The 24,395-nt window shown below is 50.7% G+C and overlaps 1 protein-coding gene across 2 annotated transcripts in view; it reads right to left on the bottom strand.

Moving 5' to 3' along the window:
• Window positions 1-24,395, bottom strand: part of Coro2b (coronin 2B) — a 111,691-nt gene that overhangs the window by 46,026 nt on the left and 41,270 nt on the right. For both annotated transcript variants that reach the window (XM_052763332.1, XM_052763323.1), the window contains exon 2: window positions 16,390-16,590. In XM_052763332.1, coding sequence (XP_052619292.1) covers window positions 16,390-16,590 — 201 coding nt within the window. The remainder of the gene's footprint in view (window positions 1-16,389; window positions 16,591-24,395) is intronic.

Consider the following 24,395-nt stretch of genomic DNA (forward strand, 5'->3'; position numbering starts at 1 on the left):
CCATCCCGCCCCAAAGCTGTGCAGAAGCTTAGAACACTTCAGGGAAAGGCTCCTTCATCTCCTGTCCACTGAATATTATTCACCCTGCCCTAAATTCAAGCTCGCCTCTACTTCTAACACCACATCTTCTACCCCTAGGGCAAAGCACAGAGCTCCCCATGGTCTACCTGGTACCCACACATCTGAGCACAGCCCGAAGACTTACTGTGTGCAGGGTCTGTGCCAACCACAGGAAATGTCCCTAAGGAAACTTTCTATCCTGAAGACCCTACCTCTGGGAAGGTGAGATGATACGGGTGAAGAGTGAAGGCCCATCCATGTAGCAGAAGGAGAGAACTGGTTCCCACAAGCTGTCCTCTGACCTCTTCATGTGTACAGTGACACACACACACACACACACACACACACACACACACACACATACAAGTAAATAAATACATGTAATAATAACCATTGAAAAAAGACTCTGCCTCACTTTGCACACATGGTTATCCAGCACTGTCGAGTGTAGAAAGTTGTTCAAGGTCGGATTTAGATGGTGCTTACTATAAAATCACCCAGACATTGCAGTGTGCTTGAAATGTCAATGGTAAAATGTTGGGATGCAAATTGATTTTTCTCACCCAAACTGCCTATTGGATAGATAATGTATTTCGATCAAAGTTGGGAATAGGCCATCACCATAGAGCAAGACTTTGCTGGAGGTGCTGGCCAATGCAATTAGAAAAGAAAAAGATGATAGCAGTTATGAGGAGAGGCAGAGCTGTCCCTACTTGTGAATGCCAGTATCCATTGAAAACTCAAAGGAAACCACAGAAAATTATTGTCAGCAATTAGTAAATCCAGCGACATAGTAACATTAGTGTATTTCTACCCATGACTTTCAAAGATGCAATCACCAATGAGTAGATATAGTAGTAAAAGACAACAAAATGGCAAACGCACATAGCAAGGAATGTGAAAGACTTTTATGGGGCTGGGGAGATGGCTCAGTGGGTAAGAGTATGAGGACCTGAGTTCAAATCCCCAGAACCCATGAACAAAGCCAGATGTGGCCACATGCAGGCCTGTCACCCCAGTGGTATGGGTGTGCATGGGTGGAGGCAAGAGAATAACTGGAGTTTGCTGGTTACCAGCCTAGCCCCAGATTTAGTGAGAGACCTGTCTCAAGAGAATAAAAGAAAGAACAAAACAGCAGGACACCCACATCTTAGTCTGGCCTCTGTACTTGTATTAGGGTGCCCACCTGCTCCTCCCATGTCCATACACACATACTAAATGATAATTAATTTAAAGAGATATGTGGACACTATTTCCACATACTACAAAAGGAAAACATCCGCATGGCAAACTGTTCCCAGAGACACCATCATACGGTCGCCTTTCTCCTTCACTTAGCCTCTGGAGCTAACATGACCCCGCAGTAATAGTACCCAGAGAGCCAAGTACGGTGAAGCACATCTGGAATCCCAGCAGTAAGGAGAAAGAGGCAGGAGGATCGAGGTGTTCAAGGGTAGCCTCAGCTACATAGAGGCCAACCTGGGCTGCCTGTCATTCTGTCTCAGAGTAAAACAAGATGAAACACCCAAACAAACAGATGAAGAAAATAAATTGTCTTCAGAGTGCAATAAGTAAATCTAATAAATAAATAATAAAAAATTTAGTCTCCCCACACATCTCTATTCCTGTAAAAGGGGGTTGCCCACAATTATTTCCTGCCACACCGTGATGGTGAAGGCTGACAAATGGTCTAATCACCGATCAGTGTGCAAATGCGGCTGGCACACGATACACGTGTAGACAAGGGAGCCTCACACTCAGGTGAAAATGGAAGAGGAAACTGTTGCCATCTGATGACGCCCAAGGCATGTAGTTAAGAAGGCAAGATGCAGAGAGGACAAGATGTCTGTGTAGAGGGCATACGTGTGCAGGGGCTCCTTCACACCAGGCAGCCTATGTCCTAATAAACCCACCATAGGCCACACATGTAATATGCGGACCCCCTCAACATCACAGCTTAGCTGCATGCTACACTTCAGTCTCCTTGCTGGTCACATGGTGCAGGCTGCTGCCGCTGTATACCTGCTTCTCAAGGGAGTGATGTGTGCATCTGTAAACATGGAAAAAGCTCAACATTCCGTTCGAAGTGGGGTTTCCACTGAGCACATGGAAGTTTAAAAAAAATTTTTTTTCCCATCTGTTTATTTGTTTACTTTGTGTGGTGTGGACACAGTGTGAGGGCAGAGGACAGCTTTGAGGAATCCCAGTTCTCACCTTCTATCAAATGGGTCCCAGGGATTGAACTCAAGTTGTCAGATCTGGGAGCAAAGTCCCTTTACCTGCTGAGCCACCTTGACAGTCCACACACACAAAAACCTTGAGTTTCTGTAAGTAGAAAACTCTGTGTGTGTCTGCGTCCCTGCGTGTGAATTATTCCTCTCTCTCTCTCTCTCTCTCTCTCTCTCTCTCTCTCTCTCTCTCTCTCTCGTGTGTGTGTGCGTGTGCGTGTGCGTGTGCGTGTGCGTGTGCGTGTGCGTGTGTGTGTGTGTGTGTATCTTGGGGGAAGACACTGATCATGCCGATTGCCCCCATGGAGGAGGATCTGAGTGGCTTCGCTTTTGAGGTTTAAGCTGCATGTAGGATCCGGGGTCTGGAAACGGGCTTGTGTATGAGTAGATGGGGTTCCAGGTGGTGGAGTTTCTGTAGGTGGATTCTAGTGGGGATGGGCCGTGCAAAGGGAGGAAGGAAGATCCAGAGCTGGTAGAGGCACTTGCAGCCAAGCCTGACAACTTGAGTTAGGTCCCTGGTACCCACACAGTGGAAGGAGAGAACCAATTCCTGCAAGTTGCCCTCTGACCATGTGGGCTAACTGGACTTGGGACTGTGGGTCCGCTCCTCTCCAGAACTGTATGAGACCTGGATGAGAAAGGGCAGGGGACATGTTAACCTCCAGGAGCCAGCAGGCTGGTACTCCCCTCCTCCAGGCTGCAAGTCTGGCCCTGGCCTGGTCCACACCCCCACTACCCTGTGGGGAAGGCAGGAAGGAGGCCCAGATGGCAGGCGTGGCCCAGGCCCCCAGCCAGGCTTACCCAGCTGTCGCTTTGGAGAGGCCCCTATCTAGCCCTCCTCCACTCCCTTGAACAATTGGGAGCCAGCCAGGCTGGCCCCAGCTGTTCCTGCTCAGCGTCCAGGGTGCCCACACACCCACGCTTCTGGGGCTTTGTCTCTTGGGGTAGGAGGAATGCAGATTCCCGGATGTCAGAGACCGCAAGACCAAGACCTTGGAGGACCACTGCTCAACAGCTCACTCTGCAGATGAGGGGAACAGAAGCCCGGAAGGGACAAAGGACTTGCCCAAGGCTCCAAAGAGCCTGTCCGAGAAGGCAAGCTTCCTGACTGCTAGACAAGCTCCGGATCTTGGGACACTCCCTGGGTGAGGGACACTCAGACCAGCCACGCTGCCCTTCTACAGGCCTTCATCTAGGGCAGTTCTGCCCGTCCTCATGTTACTGAGTGATTTCCTGTCTGAGATTCTGTTTCTGGGGCCTTTAGCCCGGGTGGGTCCACACATTCCGCAGTGAGGCCCATGAGTTTTTTGAGGAAAATTGAAGCTATATTTTCTTAAGCATGGTCCTTAAGTCTCACACATTCTTTGTTTATAAATACAAGGAACAAAGCCCCGTGGGTTTAGCAGAGCCAGTAATGCTTTCATTAGTAGGCAGCGTGAGATATCCAGGTCATATTCTGCTATAGCTTCAAAATACTCTCTTTCTCCCTCCTTCCCTCCTTCTCTCCTTCCGTCCCTCCCTCCCTCCTTCCCTCCCTCCCTCCCTCCCTTCTTCTTGTTAGCAGTGTCAGGGATTGGATCCAAGGCCTTACAAATACCAGGCAAGCACTTTACCACTGAGCTATGCCCCTGCCTCTCACTGCTAGTTTGAAGTTCTTTAGCGCACTACAGCTAAAGCTCCACCCCGCATGTTCATAGGGCTGGTACACATGTAACGGCTGCTGTCATGGAACACGTTTCTTCTGTTCATCTGGCTTAGGCTCTTATCAACTTCGTTCTAAGGAGGGATCTGTAACTTTTTTCGAACGCCCAAGGGTCTGTGCCTGATTCCCACTGGGCATGCCGCCTTCCTGTTGAGGAAGTCAGCACTTCCTAAGGCAGGTCCCTGGAAGGCCTGTGCCACCCCGGGGCTGCCCACCTCTTTTAGTAAAGGTCAGGGGGCTGGGGAAATGAGTCAGATCATAAAGCGTTAGGACCCAAGTTCAAGACCCATTGTCCATGTAACCGTGGTGGTGTGATCCTATCATCCCAGGGCTGGAGAGGAGAAACTGTCTTGCTAGCTAGACAGTGGAGCCTGTCTCAAAAATAAAATAAAATAAAATAAAAATAGATGGAGAGCAGTTGAGCAAGATACCTGATATCAACTTCTGACCTGCACACACACACACACACACACACACACACACACACACACACACACACACACACACTAGCCGTGCAGCCTCCATCAAGTCTCTCACCCTCTCGGGCCCCTGGTGTCTCCACACATAGATTGCAGTTTTAAACACTGCTTCCCCCTGACTTCCTCCTTCTGCATTCACCTGAAGACCTACTTGGAAATTTAGGCACAGGTTGCTTAGCAACTAAAATCAAGGTCTTTGATGAGTACAGCTGGGAGGGGGAGGCAGAGGAGAAGCAGGAACACTCTGTGAGCATGAGTGTGAGCGGATGCCGCAGAGCCAGCAGCGTGTATTCTGAGAGGCTGTGGATGCAGTGACCCATTCTTCTCCCCTACAAGTCAAGATGACTTTAAAAGCCTTGGGACAGAAATGGGGGGCAGGGAGGAGGAGGAACATCCAGAAATGGAAAGTGCCCCAAGGGCTAGCCCAGGCCTGGGGGTTCTCGGGAGAGGCATACAGGCAGCCATTGTTCCTCTGACAGAGGAGGAACAGTGTAGGAGTCTTGCTGAGGCCTCTGGACCCCACTGGGCCCTGAGAAGAGGTTCAGTCCCCTCCCTACTCTTGCACATCCTGTGACACTTTCGTTCCTTGAAGCTCTGGGAGGCTCAGGTGGAGGGGTGCTGTGCGTGCCGGTTCTCAGTCTCCCTCTCCCAGGGGCTTGGGTATGGCTACCCCACGTGGCACATTTCACTGCCAGACGGAATTTCATCAGCACCTCCTTTGGGGCTCCAGTGCACGTTCCCTGGGGAAGGAGCTACTGTCGTCCCTGTCACCTTTGTGGAGGGACTTAGAACTCTGAGGAGTGACCCAGGGCGGAATTCCTGGAAAGGGGCCAGAGGGTGTCCAGGCACACCATGCAGATTTGGTCACAGCACATCTCTGAGGGGTCAGAATTTGTCCCAGTTGTGAGGCCCTTAGATAGGTGACCATCAGGTCCCCTCTGACTTTTGTATCTGTCTCAACCTAGGACTGGGACTCCGTGAGGTGGCACGGGGCGGACCCTGTGGCACCAGGTCAGCTCAGCACACAGAATCTCCAACTCGGGAGGGTTGGTCTCCATCCGCACCAGCTGGGTTCAGAGAGGCCCTGGCCCCACCCTGTTTCTCCCACCCACCTGGAGTTTATGGAAGCTCTGGCCTGAGGATGCGCAACCAGAGGCCATGAGGGAGCCCATCTGTACCTTATCCCACGTTTCCAGCAGCCAACCCCTCCTCAGGGAAGCTGGCAGGGGCACCACCGGACTCCCCAAAGCTTCCATCTCCAGCACCCAGCCACAGCAGCCATGACCCTGGAGCCTTCAACACCCTCCCCGCAATTCCCCTTCGGACAAAAATGGTTTCACTTGTGTGTGTGCGCGCTTCTTCTCTGGACAGGTGAGTGCTCACAGACAGGGGTCCCAGGGGACTGTTCAGACAGGCCTCCCTTTTGTGGCTGCAGGCTTTAGTGGCCATTGCTGAGAAAGCGGGATGAAAAGAAGCCCTTTACATCACTGCAGCTCCTGGTCATGGAGCACATGCTGTGGGGCAGACTGTGTGTCAGGCATTTTACGGAACTCCTCATTTAATCACCGCAACACCCCGAGAAACAAGGACCGTTAGGGTTTCACACATGGGGAAACTGCTGTGGATATCGCTCTATATAAATAAAGCACTGATTGGCCAGTGACCAGGCAGGAAGTATAGGCGGGACAAGGAGAGAGGAGAATTGAGGAAGGAGGAAGGAAAGGGAGACCCGCTGGAGCCACCGCCAAGACAAGGAAGATGTAAAGTACCAGTAAGCCACGAGCCACGTGGCAAAATAAAGATTAATAGAAATGGGCTGAATATAAGAGTGAGAGCTAGACAATGATAGGCCTGAGCTAATGGCCAAGCAGTTTAAATAATGTAAGAGTCTGTGTGTTTATTTTATAAGTGGGCTCCGGGACTGGCGGGACTTGGCGGGACTTGGCGGTGGGAGCTGGAGAAAAATTCTCCAGCTCCAGGAAACTGAGGCAAAGTGTACAACTAGGGGTTGGGCTATGATTCCCAAATGCCTCAGAAAACGGGGAGCAGATCAGACTAACAAAGGTCTTTGTGGTGCAGACCTGGGCAGAGGGAGCATCCATTCACAACCCGATTCAGCACTGCAGGTTCCTGGTCCGGGAAACCCCGTGCTATGGTTTCTAGATGCTGGTGGAATGGGAAGCCCCTTTCGGGGCAGGGGTCAGCTCCACAGATGATTTCTGACTCCCTCGACTACCCACCAGCCATGCTGCATTCCTGTTAGAGACCACCAAATTACAGAGTACCTCATCTCTTAACTTTGAAAATCAAATGAATTCGAGACATTCCCATCTCTGAGGAAGGGCTTGTCTTCACCTTTTTTTCCAAAAATAAGAATCTATTCTTCCAAAAAAGGGAAAACCACAAAGCAAAACTGTCAATCTCAGGCCTCAGACAAATGGAACGAAGTTGGGACTTCTGGTGCGTGTTCTCTCTCTCAGCCCAAGTCTCCCCCCTTTTCCAGAGTCACCTACTCCACTCAGCCTGTCACGGGCTTTGAGATGCAAATTGCATCCAGCGGAGGGCGGGTGGCAGGCTTGAAGAACAAAGGATAACTGAGGCAAGATGGAAACATGGATTTGGAAAAGCTCTCTGAATTCCCTAGGAGAAGGGAGAGGGTGGGGGTGGGGGGCTGTCTAAGTAGGAAGTAGTTCAGAGCTGATTGTAGGGGAGGGTGGGGCAGCAGGAAAGCTGATTTCCCTGCAGTCCTCTAGGCTGGGCATCCTACCATGCTATGAGCCATGGAACTGTCTGGCTAAGTGAGTTTTGAACTTGACTCCATAGTGAAGGCTGCTGCTGGGTCAGCAGTCTAGGCCGTCTGGAAGGGGAGGCAGGGACCATGCCTCTGGGACAAGTCTCAGGTCAGTCCCAAGTGCCAGGTGTGAAGCCATCCGTAGCTGGTCTTTCTTTTGCCACTGTGCAAACTAGACATGCCCTCATCACCCAGGTGGCCAACCTGACTGTGAACTCATGTGGATAAGGTCTTGTTTACTTCCATCCCTGGTGTAGGAACTGGTTTTTTCTTTGTTTTGCTTTTGGCTAGGTCTTACTATGTAGACTTGGCTGGTCTGGAGCTCACTGTGGAGACCAGGTTGACCTCAGATTCACAGAGATCTGCCTGCTTTTCGAATGCTGGGATTAAAGTCATGTGCCACCACCCCTGGGCAGGAGCTGTGACTGAAGGCTGGTGGGTGCTCAATCAGCATTTGTTGAATGGCTCTTGGATGGAGGGATGGATGGCTGTGTGTGGGTAGATGGGTGGGTGGATGGATGGATGAGTAGATGGATGGATGGGTGAATGGATAGATGGATGGACGGCTGTGTGTGGATAGATGGGTGGGTGGATGGATGGATGAGTGGATGGATGGATGGATGAATGGATGGATGGATGGGTGAATGGGTAGATGGATGAATGGATAGATGGATGCATGGGTGAATGGGTAGATAGATGGATGGGTGAATGGATGGATGGGTGAATGGATAGATGGATGGATGGGTGAATGGGTAGATGGATGGATGGGTGAATGGATAGATGGATGGATGGGTGAATGGGTAGATGGATGGATGGGTGAATGGATAGATGGATGGATGGGTGAATGGGTAGATGGTATAACCATATGGTCAATAAGGAAGCAGGTAAGTGCTCTAGCAGGGGAGAGATAGACTATCTGTAGCAAGGTTTGGGGCTGGCAAAGGTTTCACAGAGCTGGCATCTGAGATGGGTCTTGAGAGGGAGCAGCCATCTTTGTCTATTGTTCAGCACCAACTTGCAACACTGGTGAGGACATTTCTTAATAAAATGGTGTTAGCAGGGAACAGAAATGTAAGAGCTACAGTGAGTTCTATAGATCATGGAGTCCAACCCTATCCAGTTTGTGGCTAGAAAAACCAGGGCATAGGAAGGTTAAGTGACTCCAGAGGTCACACAGCACCTGAGTAGCATGACAGAGATTGGAACAGGATGTCTGCCCCCGGAGCCGGGGGCCCAGTCACCATCCTGAACTACTGCTCCAGAGCTCTGCTGTCCTCAGACTGCCTGGTGGATTTGTGCTCCCTCCAGAGATCAGAGACAAAGAAAAGGCAAGAGACGGCGGCCATGGAGCTAGGGGCAGTGTGCTGTTTGTAACCTCAACACTGGGGAGGTAGAGGCAGGAGTATCAGGTCACATAGCTCGCTCTAAGCTGACTTGGGCCAGCGAGACCCAGGTCATAGGTTGTGGGATGTGTTTCCCTGTAAGTCAAGACCTTTGCAGGCTGAGCCATGGCATGATGGGCAAAAGGCAGGGAAGCTGTGGGTTTGACCCCACTCAGAGACGAACAGCAGCTGAGAGTGTGTTGGCCAGAGGCTCCAGGACATGGAGGGGGGAATCACACTCTATCCTTTTTCCCCACTAGTGGGAGTATTAGATACTTAAACTCAAATGCTCATCCATCTGATAGAGTTGAGGCTTGAGCCAGATGCATGACCCGCATGGTAATGCCCACCCACCAGGTCCATTCATGGGACACCCCTGGGGCCTTCTGAAGATCAGATCTGGTGGCACATGGATCCAGGATTCAGCATAGTGCTAAGGCACCCGCCCTTGCACGATGGCTGAAGGAATGAAGTTAAGTTGTCTGGCTTCCTCTCCAGGACCCCTTCCTTCCCTGTCTCTCTTTGACAAGGGGCCACCATTGCTTCATTCCCCCACCTGGTCTCCTCACCTCTGGCTAGCACTCGGCAGAATCTCCCTAGAGTAACAGTGACAGGGACATTTGTGTTCTATAAGGTCACATCTCTACCTCACATTGCAGGAAGGAACCTGCACATACACATTGTAAACAGCTCAGGAGGAATGTGACTCAGTGGCCTTGGATATTTGGAAATCCCCGCTTCGCAGGGAGACAATACTGAGGGAAATACGAAGGAAGCGATAAGGAGAGAGACGAGGCTGACAACTTGCCCAGAGGGACACAACTAAATCTTGGAATGAGTGACTGACTGCCTCTGTTCTGGTATAGGCTATACAAACTGGCGATGAAATGGAAAGGGGTATTCAGATTTGGGGACCAGAGTCCTCTGGCTTCCTCAACTGCTGGCTCTCAGGCTAGACGGTGCAGCTTTGAGATTCAATTCCTGTTTCTGCTCACTGGCTTCTGTGGAGCCAGGCAGCATGCGCTCTGTATTCCAATCACGGTAACACGGGACACGCCCGCAGAAGAACCGCTTTCTAACGCTCTCTGTGGTAACTAGGCACACATCCGGGAGAGCTGGGGCTTTAGAGTCTAGCTGTGCGCCTTGGGTGCTGTCCGTCTTGGGGGAGTGGATTTCTGGGTGCTTCTGTCTCTTCCTCTGTAAATGGGGGGAAGACTGCATTTGCACAGTGTGTTACACTCTCAGAAAGTTCCCAGGTGATGGCAGTACAGTTCTTCTTCGCTGATGGGAAGAAGCTAGACACTTGACATCCAGGCTGGGGTCTTTCCTGCCGCCAGCTGCCACTTAGTAACTGGCAAGGACCTGTGCTTCCAGCCCTGGTCTTTAGGGGTTTGGTTCAGCCCTGGGGAGTGCAGCAAGAAAGGGGTGGGGCACTGGGTGGCCGGATGGCTAGTGAGGTGCTGGGCATAGCGCCTAACTTCTGTAATATTCATAAGGGCCGCCAGCCGTGCCAGGCAATCAGGGCGCTGACTGCTTGCCCATCTGCAACTTAACATTCCACTCCTGAGAGGCGGGAGCTGGAAGCTGCATGTTAACTAGGAAAACATCAGGCACTGGCCACCACAGCAGAGGCTGAGCAAGAGCCAGGAAGACGGACCACGCCTCCGAACCCCACCCAGAGCCAAAAGGACCTGTCTGTCAGTATCACAACTGCCAGTCGTGGGTACAGATGTAGGAGAGTGGGCTTTAGTCAACGCCTGGCCTGGCCTGGAAGCTGACCTCAGATCTAGCTCCTGTTGTCTCTGCAGCCTCAGTTTCCCCGCACGGAAGATGGAGATGGCTCCCTGAACTCTGAGAAGATTAAGTGAGACCGAGTTTGTTCCTGCCGTTACAGCTGTCTGCAGTTTATGAGGACAGGGCCTGCCTTCCCTGGAGAAAAATCCTTTGAGAGGGTCTCCTATAGTCCAGGCTGGCCTCAAACCTATTATATAGCCAAGGATGACCTTGAACTTCTCCGTCTCCCAAGTGCTAGGATTGGAGACATGCACCACCGGGGGATGGACCAGGGCCTCTTACATGCTAAGCAAACGCTCTCCCAGCTGAATTGTATTCTCAGCTCTCCATTTTTGCCCCCTACACAATGCTTTTTCTATACAGAATGCTTTAAGTGCTCATCATAAAACAAAATCACAGAGAAAGAAGAAAATTTAAAATGTAGAGCTAATCACCTTTAACCCTGACTAATGTCCTTTTGGTCTTTTCTAGATACATAGGTGTTTTCAATGAGACCAAGAATGTATTTCCTTTCGAAATAGCACGTCATAAATAGTTTTCTCTCATGGGTGTCCTTCTGCATGGATGATTTCCAAAATATGATCTGGGGTCTTTAGACTCTTCAAGACCTTTCCAGGGACCAATCAGATGTCTTAGCTGGTCAGGGTACTTGCTGCCAAACCTGACTACCTGCGTTTGATTCCTGTGCCCACATGGTGTCAGGAGAGAACCAACTGTGGTAGGTGTGGTAGGTTGTCTTCTGACGTCCATATGCTTGCTGTGGCACTTGCAGGCATCTCCTGGGGTGCTTTGAATAGGAACGCCCTGTAGACTCATGGGTGTGAATGCTTGGCCCATAGGAAATGGCACTATTAGGAGGCGTGGCCTTGTTATAGTAGGTGTGGACTTGTGGGAGGAAGTGTGTCACTGGGGAGGTGGGCTTTGAGGTCTCATATGCTCAAGCCACGACCAGCGTGACAGTCTTCTCTTGCTGCCTGCAGATCAAGATATAGAACTCCCAGCTCCTCCTTCAGCATCATGTCTGCCCGCATGCCACCATGTCCCACCAGAGACTAAACCTCTGAACTGTAAGCCGGCCCCGCTTCAGTGTTTCCCTTCATAAGAGTTGCTGTGGTCATGGTGTCTCTTCGCAACAATAGAAACCCTAGCTAAGACACCTTCCATCAATAAATAAAATGTAAGTAAAAAAAAACAAACAAAAAAAACAGGACCTTTTCAGGGAACCCATGGGCTCAAAACTACTTTGGGCACAGCGCTCACCCTCCATTCCTGCTTGTCCAATCTCATGAGTATATGGTATTTTTCAAAGCAACTTCTCGGGCGATACTGCCAGAGGCTGAATGCAGAAGCAGCTGTGCGAGTCCAGCTGTCCTCTGTCAAGCCAGGGGAATAGTAAAAGGGAATTGAAAAGTGGAAAACAATGCCGTTCTTGTCATTCTCTTCTTTTTTCAGTGCTGGGAACCTAGCCAAGAGCCCTCTGCATGCTAGGTGGGCACTCTAACCCCCGGACCCTTCTTTAAACCCTCACTAACTTTTGGGCTTTAGAAAATACTATTTCTCACTAAAATATTATTTTTTATAAAAATATGTTTTCCTGGAGTATGTGAAATCATACTTTACTTTAATTATTTTAAATTTTAATTATTACTTTAATTCATTGATACATATTTTGAAGATTTTATTTTTATGTATTTACTTTTGGTTTTGTTTTCGAGACAGGGTTTCTCTGTGTAGCTTTGTAGCCTCTCCTGGATCTCCCTCTGTAGACCAGGCTGGCCTTGAACTCACAGAGATCCACCTGGTTCTACTTCCCAAGTGCTGGGATGAAAGGCATGTGCCACCACCACCTGGCAGGGGTTTATTTTTAAAGACAGGGTCTCATATAGCCCAGGATAGCTTCAAACTCACTATGTTGCAGAGAATAACCTTGAACTTCTGATCCTCCTGCCTCTACCTCCTAAGAACTAGGAGAACTACAAGCCTGAGTCGTGAGCCACTATAGTTGATCTGTGCAGCGTGGGGGCCAGGGCTTCATGCATGCTAAACAAGTGCCTACCAACTGAGCGACATCCCTAGCCCAAGATGATTTCATGTGTGTGATGAACATGCTCTGATGATAGATATAATCCAAGTGAACAAAAGCCCTTTAGAATTCTTCATCCGGAAGTGAGGAAAGTGATCCGGAGACTGTGCTGAACAGGGCCTGTCTTGATGACCACAGAACCCACAGAAAGGGAGCCATGCCACCTGCTTTCTCCATGACGGGCCTGCAGGGTGCATGCAAAATTTCACTATTACATCACACCTGTGAATCAGGGTACTCACTCCATGTGAGTGGAACCTCAGGAATGTGAACAAATGAAGTTGAGAGGGTATGTGTGTGTGTGTGTGTGTGTGTGTGTGTGTGTGTGTGTGTGTGTGTCACTGTTTCCAGGGAGGGCAACTTCTCTGTATAGAGTACAGAATTTAAAAGCTTTTAAGCAATTTGTGATAGTTGAAGAATGGCCCCTGTAAGCTCATATATTTGAATGCTTAGTTACCAGGGAGTGGAACTCTTTGATAGGATTAGAAGGATCAGGTGTGGCCTTAGTGGGGGAAGTGTGTCACTGGGGATGGGTTTTGAGGTTTCAAAAGCCCATGCTAAATCCAGTCTCTCACTCTGCTTGTAGATCAGGGTGTAGCTCTCAGATACTTCTCCAGCACCACATCTGCCTGCCAATCATGCTCCCTACCATGATGATAACAAGCCTCTGGAACTATAAGCAAGTCCCCAATTAAATGCTTTCTTTTATAAGCATGGCCTTGTGTTTCTTCAGAGCAATAGAACAGTGGGTAAGACACAACTTCACAGAGAAGGTTTTTTGTTGTTGTTGGTTTTTTTTTTTTTTTTTGTTTTTCGAGACAGGGTTTCTCTTTGTAGCTTTGCGCCTTCCCTGGAACTCACTCTGTAGTCCAGGCTGGCCTCGAACTCACAGAGATCTGCCTGCCTCTGCTAACCCTGGAGTTAAAAGCCAAGTATGGCTGTGCACACTTCCCCGCTCCCCCCCCCCCCCCCAGACAGGGTTTCTCTGTGTAGTTTTAGTGACTGTCCTAGAAATCACTCTGTAGGCTGGCCTCGAACTCACAGAGCCTGGCTCTGCCTCCCGAGTACTGGGATTAAAGGTGCACCACTGTCTTCCGGATCAATGTGAGTTCAAGATTAGCCTGGTCCACACATCGAGTTCCAGACCTGCCAGAGCTATAGGTAGTGAGACCCTTTTTCAAAATAATTAAAGAAAAGCTGCAAACATTTGAGTGTGTGCATCTGTTAGAGACAGGGTCCCTCTGTGTAGCTCAGGTAAGACATGCCTTGGACATGTGACTCTCCTGCCTCTCCCTCCTGAGCGCTGGGATTCCAGATGTGTGTCTCCATGTCTGATGTCCTTTTTGATTTTAAAGACAGTCTTGCTATAGTCCTGGCTGACCTACAACTTGATACATAGCCCAAAGGCAATGGTGGGTTAACTCTGCTTCCTCCTGCCGAGATCACAGCACTGTGCCACCACACCCATCTGCTAACTTTTTAAATACACCTGAAGACAATTGGGCTGATGCCGGAGGTGAAGTGCCTGGTGTGTTCAGAGGTGAACAGGTGCACCTAGCTCCCTCCCTCCCTCCACCTCACACCTGTGCTCCACATTCCGCAGTCCTGGGAGTTCTCTATTAAATGTTGTGTCTTCTGTGAATTGCTTATGCAGGTCTTTTGTCCATTTTTCTTTTGTACTGATTTCTCTGGGACTCCCCATGTTCCAGAACACAAACCTTTCACTTGTTACGTACTGAAAATATTCTGCTCAAGCATGTGTTTCCTTTTAGTTTTGTGTAGGCACCTCATTGTAGCACAGGGACTTAGTCGTTTGCAAATATATTCTATTGTATCAATCATTTCCTGGTGTTTGGGGAGATGCTTTGACATAACATGCCTTTCCACACAGCATGATTTTGAAAATGTTCTGCTGCCAGTGAGATGGCTCAGTGGATAAAGGGGCAGCCAATCCTTGATGACCTGAGTGCTGTACCCGGGACCCACACGGTAGAGGGGAGGAACTGGCTTCTGAAAGCTGTCCTCAGACCCCACACATGCACCATGGCACATATCCTACCCCCCATCATACACGTATGTACACATACAAACATGCATATACACATACCACACACATACACTGCACATATACATACAAAACACACACCACATACATACACACATACACATATACCACACACACGCACATACACTGCATACACCACATACACACACTGCAAAAACCACATACACACATACACACTGCACACACCACATACACATACACACACACCAAACACTACACGCATACCACACACACACCACACACATATATACATATACCACACATGCACACACACCCCTCCCACATGCACACATACCATGTATATACACACATACATACATGCACACAACACACATACACACACCACACACAACACACATACACACCAAACACTATGCACACACCACATCCACACTTGTTCACACCACACATACACAACACACATACATACACATCACACATACATGCACACACAAAGTAAATATAATTTAAAAATTAATATAAAAACCTTTTAAAATGTTTTCCGCTTTTTGCTGATATACCAGCCATCTTCTCCTTTTACCCCCTTCCTTTTTTCCTTCCTTTGAGACAAATCTCACGTGAGTACCTGCTCCAACCTCCCAAGTGCTGGGATCATAGACGCACACTTCCTGCCCGGCTCCCTTTCTCTTCCCTTCCCCTTGCCTCTTCCCATTTAAACATTCATATCTTGATTCCATCTAGGACTTTTGCTGTTGACTTGTGTAAGTCATGAAGTAAACATGACATGGCGCAGGCAGCCCACCCAGCCCGGGGTGCACAGGCCCACACGGCTGATCTCGCCCGGTGGCAGGGAGTTGAGGGTTTGGAAAGAGAGGCAAGCGGTGTTTCAGGTGTTTCAGAGGTCCGTGCGCAAAGCTGCCAACTTCACCAAGGAAACAACAGCCATCGCTACCGTGTGGCTCACAAACGACCGTCACTGACATACCCTGCCGTGGGGCTCATACCCTGCCGTGCGGCTTATACCCTGCCATGGGGCTCCTGGACAACACGCGTATCTGTGGCCACTTGAGGCCATGTGACCAGTGCAGGGAGAGGAGCTCACCCCTGCGTTATCAACACGGAGAAACACAAGACACACGTGAGGAAGGCCTCGGCCCGCAGGTGCCTGAGTCACTCCTTGGCCCTTCCTCAGGACCACTGTAGCTGTGGTGGGGAGGAGCACATGTCCTACACAGTCCCCAAAGCTGCGCCCCCTCTGTGGGAGGAAAGCCTGGAAACTGTCCCCGCGACCAGCTGACCGCCTCTCTAGAACCCGTGTTTCCTTCTCTGAGTACCTCCTCCCTGGAGCCCGGATGACTCAGGCTGGGACGGGGAGCTCAGGCATAAACAAGCAAAACTGACAGCAAGCCCTTTGCCTGAGGCTCGTGACCTCCCACGGGCCTCCTGGGACTGTGCCTGAATGGCTGTGCCGTCAAAATTGCAGCAGTAAGCTTTGTGGGCTTAACCTGCGGCAGTCACGTAAGCAGCCCCGTGGTGAAAGCCTCCAGGCGGGAAGTGGGCACCAGGGCCCAGCAGATGGTGGCAAGCCTCCCAGCAGAGGGCAGTTTCCTAAGTGCATTGGTTTTTTTTTTTGCAGATCCCAAAGTACCCACAACTGTCTCTGCTTCCCTCCTGCTCTATACCAAAAAGACATTGCAATGGCAGAAGCCAAGCTGGCCCTAGAGACAGGTGTGTTCCAGTCTTCCAGGCAGGGATCCATCTAGATGCACAGAAAACAGAATCTCAGGCCTCCCAGGTCCAGTCCCGTCCTCCTTCAGAGTCTCAGGGAAACCAGGGCCACCTACCTGCTCCAGGGGGATGACCAGGAAGGAGCCACCTCCCGCACTCTCGGTGACTATGGCCAGGAAGCGGGCATTGACCGCGCAGAAGTGGTTGTCATGGACATTCTTGGTGATGGGGATCCCATCAAAGCAGTGCTCCCGGTTGGCCACCTTCCCGTACACGTTCCGGAACTTGGAACTGCGGTACTGCGGTCGCCAGGACATCTGCAAGGGACCGACAGAGGCGAGTTTAGGCTGACTGTTCATGAAGGAGCTGGGCAGGGCACTGGAGAGTCAGAGATGCAGGGAGCAAGCGATCTCTCCTTCATGGAGGGATGAGAGCGATGGGGCCACCAAGAACATGGGGCCTCTCGTGGACTGGCTGCTTGCTGAGAGGGTCTCTCTGACAGAGCCCAGCAGGAGGATGCTCCCAGCTTTCCTGTTTATTGTCCACATGCCCAACAATATTATAGAAAGAAGGTAGGGTCCTCTCACTACCAGTGATAATGACATGTGATACAGCAAGCCAGCCACACGTGATGGTGTCCCGACTGTCCAAACTGATTTTGCTCAGCCCTGGAGGTCAGTAGGCTGGGTCACAAAGACCGAGGACAATGACAGTGGTAGGGGTGGGGTCACCACCTTGTGCTCAAGGAAGCAAGCCACCACATTTCATCATCTCCTCTTTTGATTCTCCTAGAATTCCTCCCCTATGAGCATTCCCTTAAAAACCTCTCAGTTCTCCATTTTATCATCACCACCATCACCACCACCATTACCATCAGGCACAGAAAAGTTAAGTGACTGGACAAGGTCACCCAGCTGAGTGTGCTATAGGGGAAGACACTGCGTGTGGAACCTTTTGAGTCTGGAATGAAGTCCTCAATGTGTGACCTGAAGATCACCTACATCATAATCACTGAAGGTGGGGGAGGTCTCTGAGTTCCTGCGTCATTTCTTGAAGATGCAGTTCCTGGGTCCCAGGCTGAGTCTAACAATCCAGTGCAGTATTTTAAGAGGGGGGTCCGGCCGGGCAGTGGTGGTGCCTGCCTTTAATCCCAGCACTCGGGAGGGGGAGGCAGAGCCAGGCAGATCTCTATGAGTTCGAGGCCAGCCTGGTCTACAGAGCGAGATCCAGGACAGGCACCAAAACTACACAGAGAAACCCTGTCTTGAAAAAAAAAAAAAAAAAAAAAAGAGTGGGGTCCAACACTCAGTATAGTGCCCACCCCTAGATGACACAGAAGTACCCTGAAGTTTGAGAGTCTTGTTCCAGTAGGCTCTCCTCAGCCCACCCTGCCCACTATCTAGGGTCTGACTAGTCAGCAGGCCCTACTTTTGATGCCTGTGGAAGGTGAGTGGAGGATCCATGGTGGCCTTCTATGGGATGGTACCTCTTGCATGGAAGCCTGCCAGCGTAGAAGTGAGCCCAGCCAGGGCACACTGCAGGCACTCGGCACTCAGTAATGGTCCTGTGCAGTGATCTCACAGCCCTCTGCTTGATCTTAGCCAAAAGGTCAAGAAGGAATCTTTTTTTTTTTTTTCTTGGATGGGGTCTCAATATGTACCTCTGGCTGTCCTAGAACTCACTCTGTAGACCAGACTGGCCTTGAACTCACAGAGATCCTCCTGCCTTGGCCTCCCGAGTGCTGAGATTAAAGGCATGCGCCACCTGACTAGGATATCAAGTTTTTAATTTTAGATGTTGTATGTTTATTTTAATTTACATTAGAAAAAAAAATAACACAAATTTCAGACCCTGGATGTCACAGATGCTTTTGTGAATGAGTGCTAATGAGGCTAAAAAAAGAAGAAAAGGAAGGAAAGATCAGTTAAAAAAAAAAACATGGTGTGAAAAATATACTACGGGTCTGTCACCTGCTTAGAGAGCCATCTGAGTGGTAAATTATAGAAATCACGCTCTCCCTGCCAGGTAGAACATTCTAGGTTCCACAGTTCCCTAGGGGAGGTGCTGTGTTGGCCCGTTCTAGCTTCTTCCAGTACTGTTCTAGTTGGGCATGCACTTTTTTCTGCCCAGCCACAGTTTAACGTCAGGGCGCCAGATTCCTCTTGGGGACAGCAGGAAGAGGAACCAGGGCCTTCTGAGCAGAGCTGAGTTTCAGCACGGTGTTCCTGGCCTGCCCAGCAGGGTTCCGCAGTCAGGAAGTCCTGTCAGGTCCATGGTCTGAAGATGACCCAGTCCCTCCCACATCCTCCAGGGAGCCCAAGGCAGAGAGCTCAGAAAACCTCCATCACCTGTGCCTCCTGTATCTGGGTCCTGGGACCTGCCCAGTTCCAGTGAGGACCACATTGTGAGGCCTCCTGTATCTGGGTCCTGGGACCTGCCCAGTTCCAGTGAGGACCACATTGTGAGGCCTCCTGGGGCTGGGTCCTGGGACCTGCCCAGTTCCAGTGAGGACCACATTGTGAGGCCTCCTGGGGCTTCCAGGCAAGGGCGACAAGCTAAACTGGAATCTACACAGATCTAGATTCAAGTCCATCCTTCTGCAGAGCAGCTGTGTGACTTGGACAAGATTCTGAACTTCTCTGTGCCACTTCTACCTGCTCTTATACAGAAGGGACGCTAATATCCCCTCACCTCCAAGGACATAGGTAGAGTCAGCATCAAGCTGCCCAGCTCAAGCCCAGCACAGGCCATGTTGACCTCAAGTTCTCCTGAGCCTCCCACACCTCATTTACCCCAGCTATTCCTGGGGAGCCCTCAGCTGCACCATCTCAGCTGACATCACCTCCGCTGACGCCTCTCCACCCCCCCCCCCCCCCACCGTCTCTCCCACTCTGTCCTTTTTTCTCTCTCTCTACTGCCCCAGCTTCTCAGGCGCAGTGACAGATAAGATGTGTCTGGCTCTTGATAGGCATGCTGACGTGCTGCCTCTTCCTCCTCTCTCTAGAACATGTAGCCCAGGCTGGCCTCAATTTGATATGTAGCTCAAGATAACCTTGAACACCTGATCCCCCTGCCTATATCTCCCAAGTGCTGAGATTGCAGGTGTGGGATACTACACCCAGTTTCTGCAGCACTGGGGATCAAACCTTGCATTTCATGCATGCTAGGCACACATTCTATAACTTGAGCTATAATCCTAGCCTTTGCTTCTGTATTTATTCATTTTTTTTGAAGATTTATTTATTTATGTATACAGTGTTCTATCTGCATGCATGCCTGCACGCCAGAAGAGGGCACCAGATCTCATTACAGATGGTTGTGAGCCACCATGTGGTTGCTGGGAATTGAACTCAGGACCTCTGGAAGAACAGACAGTGCTCTTAACCTCTGAGCCATCTCTCCAGCCCCTTCATTTTTTTGATATGGACTCTCTATGTAGCTTTGGCTGGTTTTGAACTTTCCATGTTTGGCCAAACAGAGTCACTTTATAAACCAGGCTAGTTTACAGTTGAGGCTAAAAGCTGAGCTGAGCAGACTTATCTGTGAAATGTGGTCCTTGCTGTCTGTAAGGTTTGGGACTCTGTGTTCAGAGAGCCCCCAGGGTTAGGGATCCTTCCTCTTGAGGGGTGATAATTTCTGGGAGTCTCCAAGCCAGGGCACATGGTTATAGTCATGCAGTCCTAGGCAGAAAAACCCTCCAAATGATGGATGTGCCATATGTGCTTGCAGGGGAGGGGATATCTGTGCTGCCCAGGGGATACAGGGAATGACGTTATCTCTCTTTGGCCCTTTGGTCCTACATTGGACCCTACAATTTGGTCCCTAGAGCCAGTGGGCCTTCAGACTGCTGCCTCAAAGATGAAGAGCTTGGCTTCCTGTCACTTGGCAATGGAAAAGAAGGGGATACTGATAAGGTGTCCCTGGGGAACTTGGTGATAGGGCTTGGCTGCCCCTTCCCTTCCTCAGATGATCTCTTGGGGTTACCACTAAGTGGGGGTGGGGATGCTTGCTGGTGGAAGCTGTGACATCTCTTTTGAAGGAGAGAGGAAGCAAACCTCAGCACTCTAAATGATGAGAACATTGTAGTACTGTCAATCATTGAGAGGAAAGTAGGTATTGCATCACCTTGCCCACAGAGAAGCAGGTGCCAAGCCACATACGTATGTGCCCAGAGCAGGTTTGTGCATGCTGTGTGTGTGTGTGTGTGTGTGTGTGTGTGTGTGTGTGTGTGTGCACTCATGTGAATCACAGCTCCTCCTGAGCCTTAGGAGCCCTTCAAGGGGCCTCGGCAGCTGAAGGCTTTGAAACTGGAGCAGCAGCTTTCTGAGGGAACTTCATGTTGCCGAGAAAATAGAAGGGCTTTGTGTGAGCACCCGTCTGGTCACTCTCCGTGCTCCCTGCTTGGCACTCACTGCCTTGCAGAGAGAATCTGAGTTAGCAAGGAAGGAGGCATCTTTGTGATCCTTGGCCAACAATTCCTGGGCAAGAGCCTCTGTTGTCCCAACTCACAAGGGACACAGCCTCATCCTAGGTGACTGTGTTGTATTCCACACGGCCTTGCGGCCCAGAATGCTGCTCAGAAAGAGAGGCTTACTTTGGGGGTGGCAGGCTAGTCAGCTGCTCCCCTTGAAGGGCAAATTGAGCCAGGACTGGCGGCAGAGGCAGGGATGCAGGGGAGAGGGTGGAGGAGAGAGGGTAAGGGAATATGGGGGGGCTGGCTTTCTGTCTTGGTGTTTGCAGGTTTGTATGAGTGCATGTACGGGTGTGTCAACCTCTGGGGTCATCCCTCAGGAGCCATTCACCTTGCTTTTTGAAAAATGGATATATGTTCTCCCATTTTCATGGTGTGTGTGTGTGTGCGTGCATGCGTGCGTGCGTGCGTGCGTGTGTGTGTGTGTGTGTGTGTGTGTGTGTGTGTGTACCTGTGGAGGCCCAAGGTGAAATCACCCTCCATGGCTCTTTCACCTTACTTAATGAGGCAGGACCTCTAAATCAAACTCGGAGCTCACCAATATGGCTAGTTTCCCTAGCCAGCTTGCTCTGGGGATCCCCTGTTCCTGCCTTCCAAATGTAGGATTACAGGAGGTCCCTGAAATCCACCTAGTATTTACGTGGGTGCTGGGGATCCGAACTCTGGCCTGCACACATTCCCACCAATGGCTGCCCCGGTCCCTAAGCGAGTGGCCCTGGGCTGTGTAAGAAAGCTAGCTAAGCAGGAGTGGAGGGAGCCAGAGAGTGGTGGGCTTCTCTGCAGACGAACTGCTACACTTCTTCTGCCGTACTGTAGTGTGCAGCCAGTTCCTTGGTGGAAGGACCTGTGTGTGGAACAGGCAGCAGGCCTGGCTTCAGGTTCCTGCCCCGCCTTCCTTAGTGAAGGACGGTAACCCGTCAGCTAAAATAAACCCTTTTCTCCTCGAAGCTGCTTTTGCTCACAGTGTTTGTCACAGTGAGAGAATGAAGCTGGAGCATGCTCTACCGAGAACTAGCGCTCCCTTACCCAGAGAAGGGTGGGACTGTGAAAGCAGTGTTCAAACACTCCCAGCTCCGACACCCCGACACCATGACTGGGAGTTTGCAGGGATGCAGCAGCCCAGAGATGGATTTAGTGCACGAGGTGTGGCTAGCTTGGCCTCCAAATGAGGGCGACAGAGAAGCCACCCTAAGCTAGAGGCAGCCTGATCACACCTAGAGAAGTAAAAAGCCACCTCTGGCCACCTGTGATCTCATGGGTAAGAAGGAAAGCAGGCTTGATTGCTGGCACTTCCGGCCACTGTGGGGAGCGGAGGTGGCGGGAAGGCACCAGAGACTCAGGGACTTCCAGGTTGGGGTCTGGAAGGAAAGAGAACACTTCAGAACAGCTGGCTGAGTAAAAGATGGCTTAGGTGAATCAGGATGGCTGGGGGCGCGGGGCAACAGCCAGGGCAGCCTAGCATGCACCCCTTGCTCTAGACCTATGATGGGTGTGGAGGTCTGAGAGTCACAGGCCACCAGGAAGATGCCATGTGAGGGGACAAGTCATTAGCATTAGAGTCCATAAAGAGCCAGCCTGGGCCTGGGTAAGATGGTCATTGAGACTAGGGCCCAGCCAAGTCAGCAAAGGCCCTGTTGAGAAATGGCTCTTGCTAACAGAACCAGGAGGAGAACGAAACAGGAATTAGCCAACTGCAGATGCCCAAAGAACGCCCAGGATCCGACAGAATGGTTACTTCAGTGGCCGTCTGCCAGGACATGTGCCATCTCCCCCCTGTCCATTTCTGGCATCCAAGCAGAAGCCAAATCACCCCAAAGAGCCTGGGGCCCTCACATGACAAGGTGTACTCAGGCTGGCTCCACTAACGGCACATGTGTTTATCCTGGTCATCCGCAGGTGGAGCTCATCTGTATCTTTGCCATTGGATTGGGAGGGATCACATGGGGCATGAAGGCTTCACACTGCTAAAGGGACAGTGTGAATGGTGTCCCTAGAGTCATGAAGAAGGGGCCCCAGGTGCAGGAGGCCAGGGCAGGGCCATCATTGTTACCCCAGAGGCAGACAAGACCAACAGGAAGTTCTGAGTGCCTGCCTGCTCTGCAGCAGAGGACCCTGCTCCCAGGGGCAGGAGGGTGGCAGCCAGCTTCTCTCACTACTTCTAACTGAAGATGGGCACAGTGTGTTTTGACCAGACTGCAGAGGTCCTGAGGGGTGACCACTGCAACTCTGGCCATTCCCAGCTGTCCCAGCAGCCCGTCCACATTAGGCTAGCAGAGGCAGCCCATTCCTGGAAGTTCCTGGGAGGCCTCTCCCTCCCAGGCGTGCTGGAACTTCTTAAGGTTGGTGCTTTGTAAACTGGCCCCACTGGGGCTTTGCCACCTGGCACTGGCAATGCATCTGGTGTCTAGCACTCTGTATGCACCGTGGGGTTTGGCAATGCTCTGAGGTTGGTAGAACTTAACTTCTCTATAGGTTCATCAGTCGTCACCTGTGAGCCCCAAGGACGTACAGGGACGCTAACGTCAGACGTAGCTGGTCCCAATCCCAGCACTGCCTTATCAATCTCGCACTTGTTCATGAACTTTTGGGGCTGTGTTCTCATCTATGGAAATGGGGTACATGAGCCTGAGGAGACGGCTCAGTCAGTAAAGTTCATGCCAGACAAGCCTGAGGACCTGAGTTCAATCTCTAGAACCGTTGTAAAAAACAAACCCCTCTGGTCATGGTGGCATGCGCTTCTAATTCTAGTGCTAGGGAGTGGAGACAGGTGGATTTATGGGGTTTGGAGGACAGCCTGATTGGTGGTCCCCAAGTTCTAGTGAGAGAGCCTGGCTCGAATAACAAGGCAGACAGCTCCTGAGGAGTAACACCTGAGTGCTCCTGCACACACACACCTGCACAGACATACTTGCACACACACATGTACACACATATACATATACACATATATACACATGCACACACCCCCTTGCACACACATACCTGCATACACAGGCACACACACATGTATTTCCAGAGGAAATCTGCTGGGGAGGAGGTAGGAAAGATTTTATTTTTCTTAATTAACAATAGAAAAGAGACAAACAAGAAAAGTTTTCTCAGCACGTTATCTAAGCCACGGCTTCCTGTCTTTGTTTGCGCTTGACAATGTAAAGCCTGGAGCTGGAGCAGCCATCTTGAGGCCAGGAGGTAACAAGCGTAAACCCCAAAAGCAAACAGAAAGAAAAGGGCAGACCAAAAGGATTAAAAAAACAAAACAAAACAGAAAACCCAACCCATCCAAGCCAACAGGTGCTTCCCCTGCTGGGGGCCCAGGAAACCAGGGGCTTCTCCATGTTCCTCCCGCCCCTCTGAAGAGGCCCTCCGTGAGCTGATGTAACAGCCTGTGTCTGGCACACGTGTTACATAGCACAGGGGTCAGAACCGGGATGGCTGGGAAAAACAATAGATGACCCTCCCTTCCTACTCCTTGCCCCTCAGAGCCCCGCCTGGAACGGCGTCCATGCTGAGCCTTGCAGAGCGATAGCTCTGTCAACTTCCTCCTACGGATGCTCGCTAACCACAGAAGCCTGGAGGAGGAAAGGCGAGATGGAACACGGTGAAAACTGACACACGAGGGCAAGGCTGGTGACCAGCACACCCGCCCGTGGG

The sequence above is a fragment of the Peromyscus californicus genome, unplaced genomic scaffold, assembly GCF_007827085.1.
Source record: "Peromyscus californicus insignis strain IS unplaced genomic scaffold, ASM782708v3 Scaffold_11__1_contigs__length_118956290, whole genome shotgun sequence".
Taxonomy (NCBI): Eukaryota; Metazoa; Chordata; class Mammalia; order Rodentia; family Cricetidae; genus Peromyscus; species Peromyscus californicus.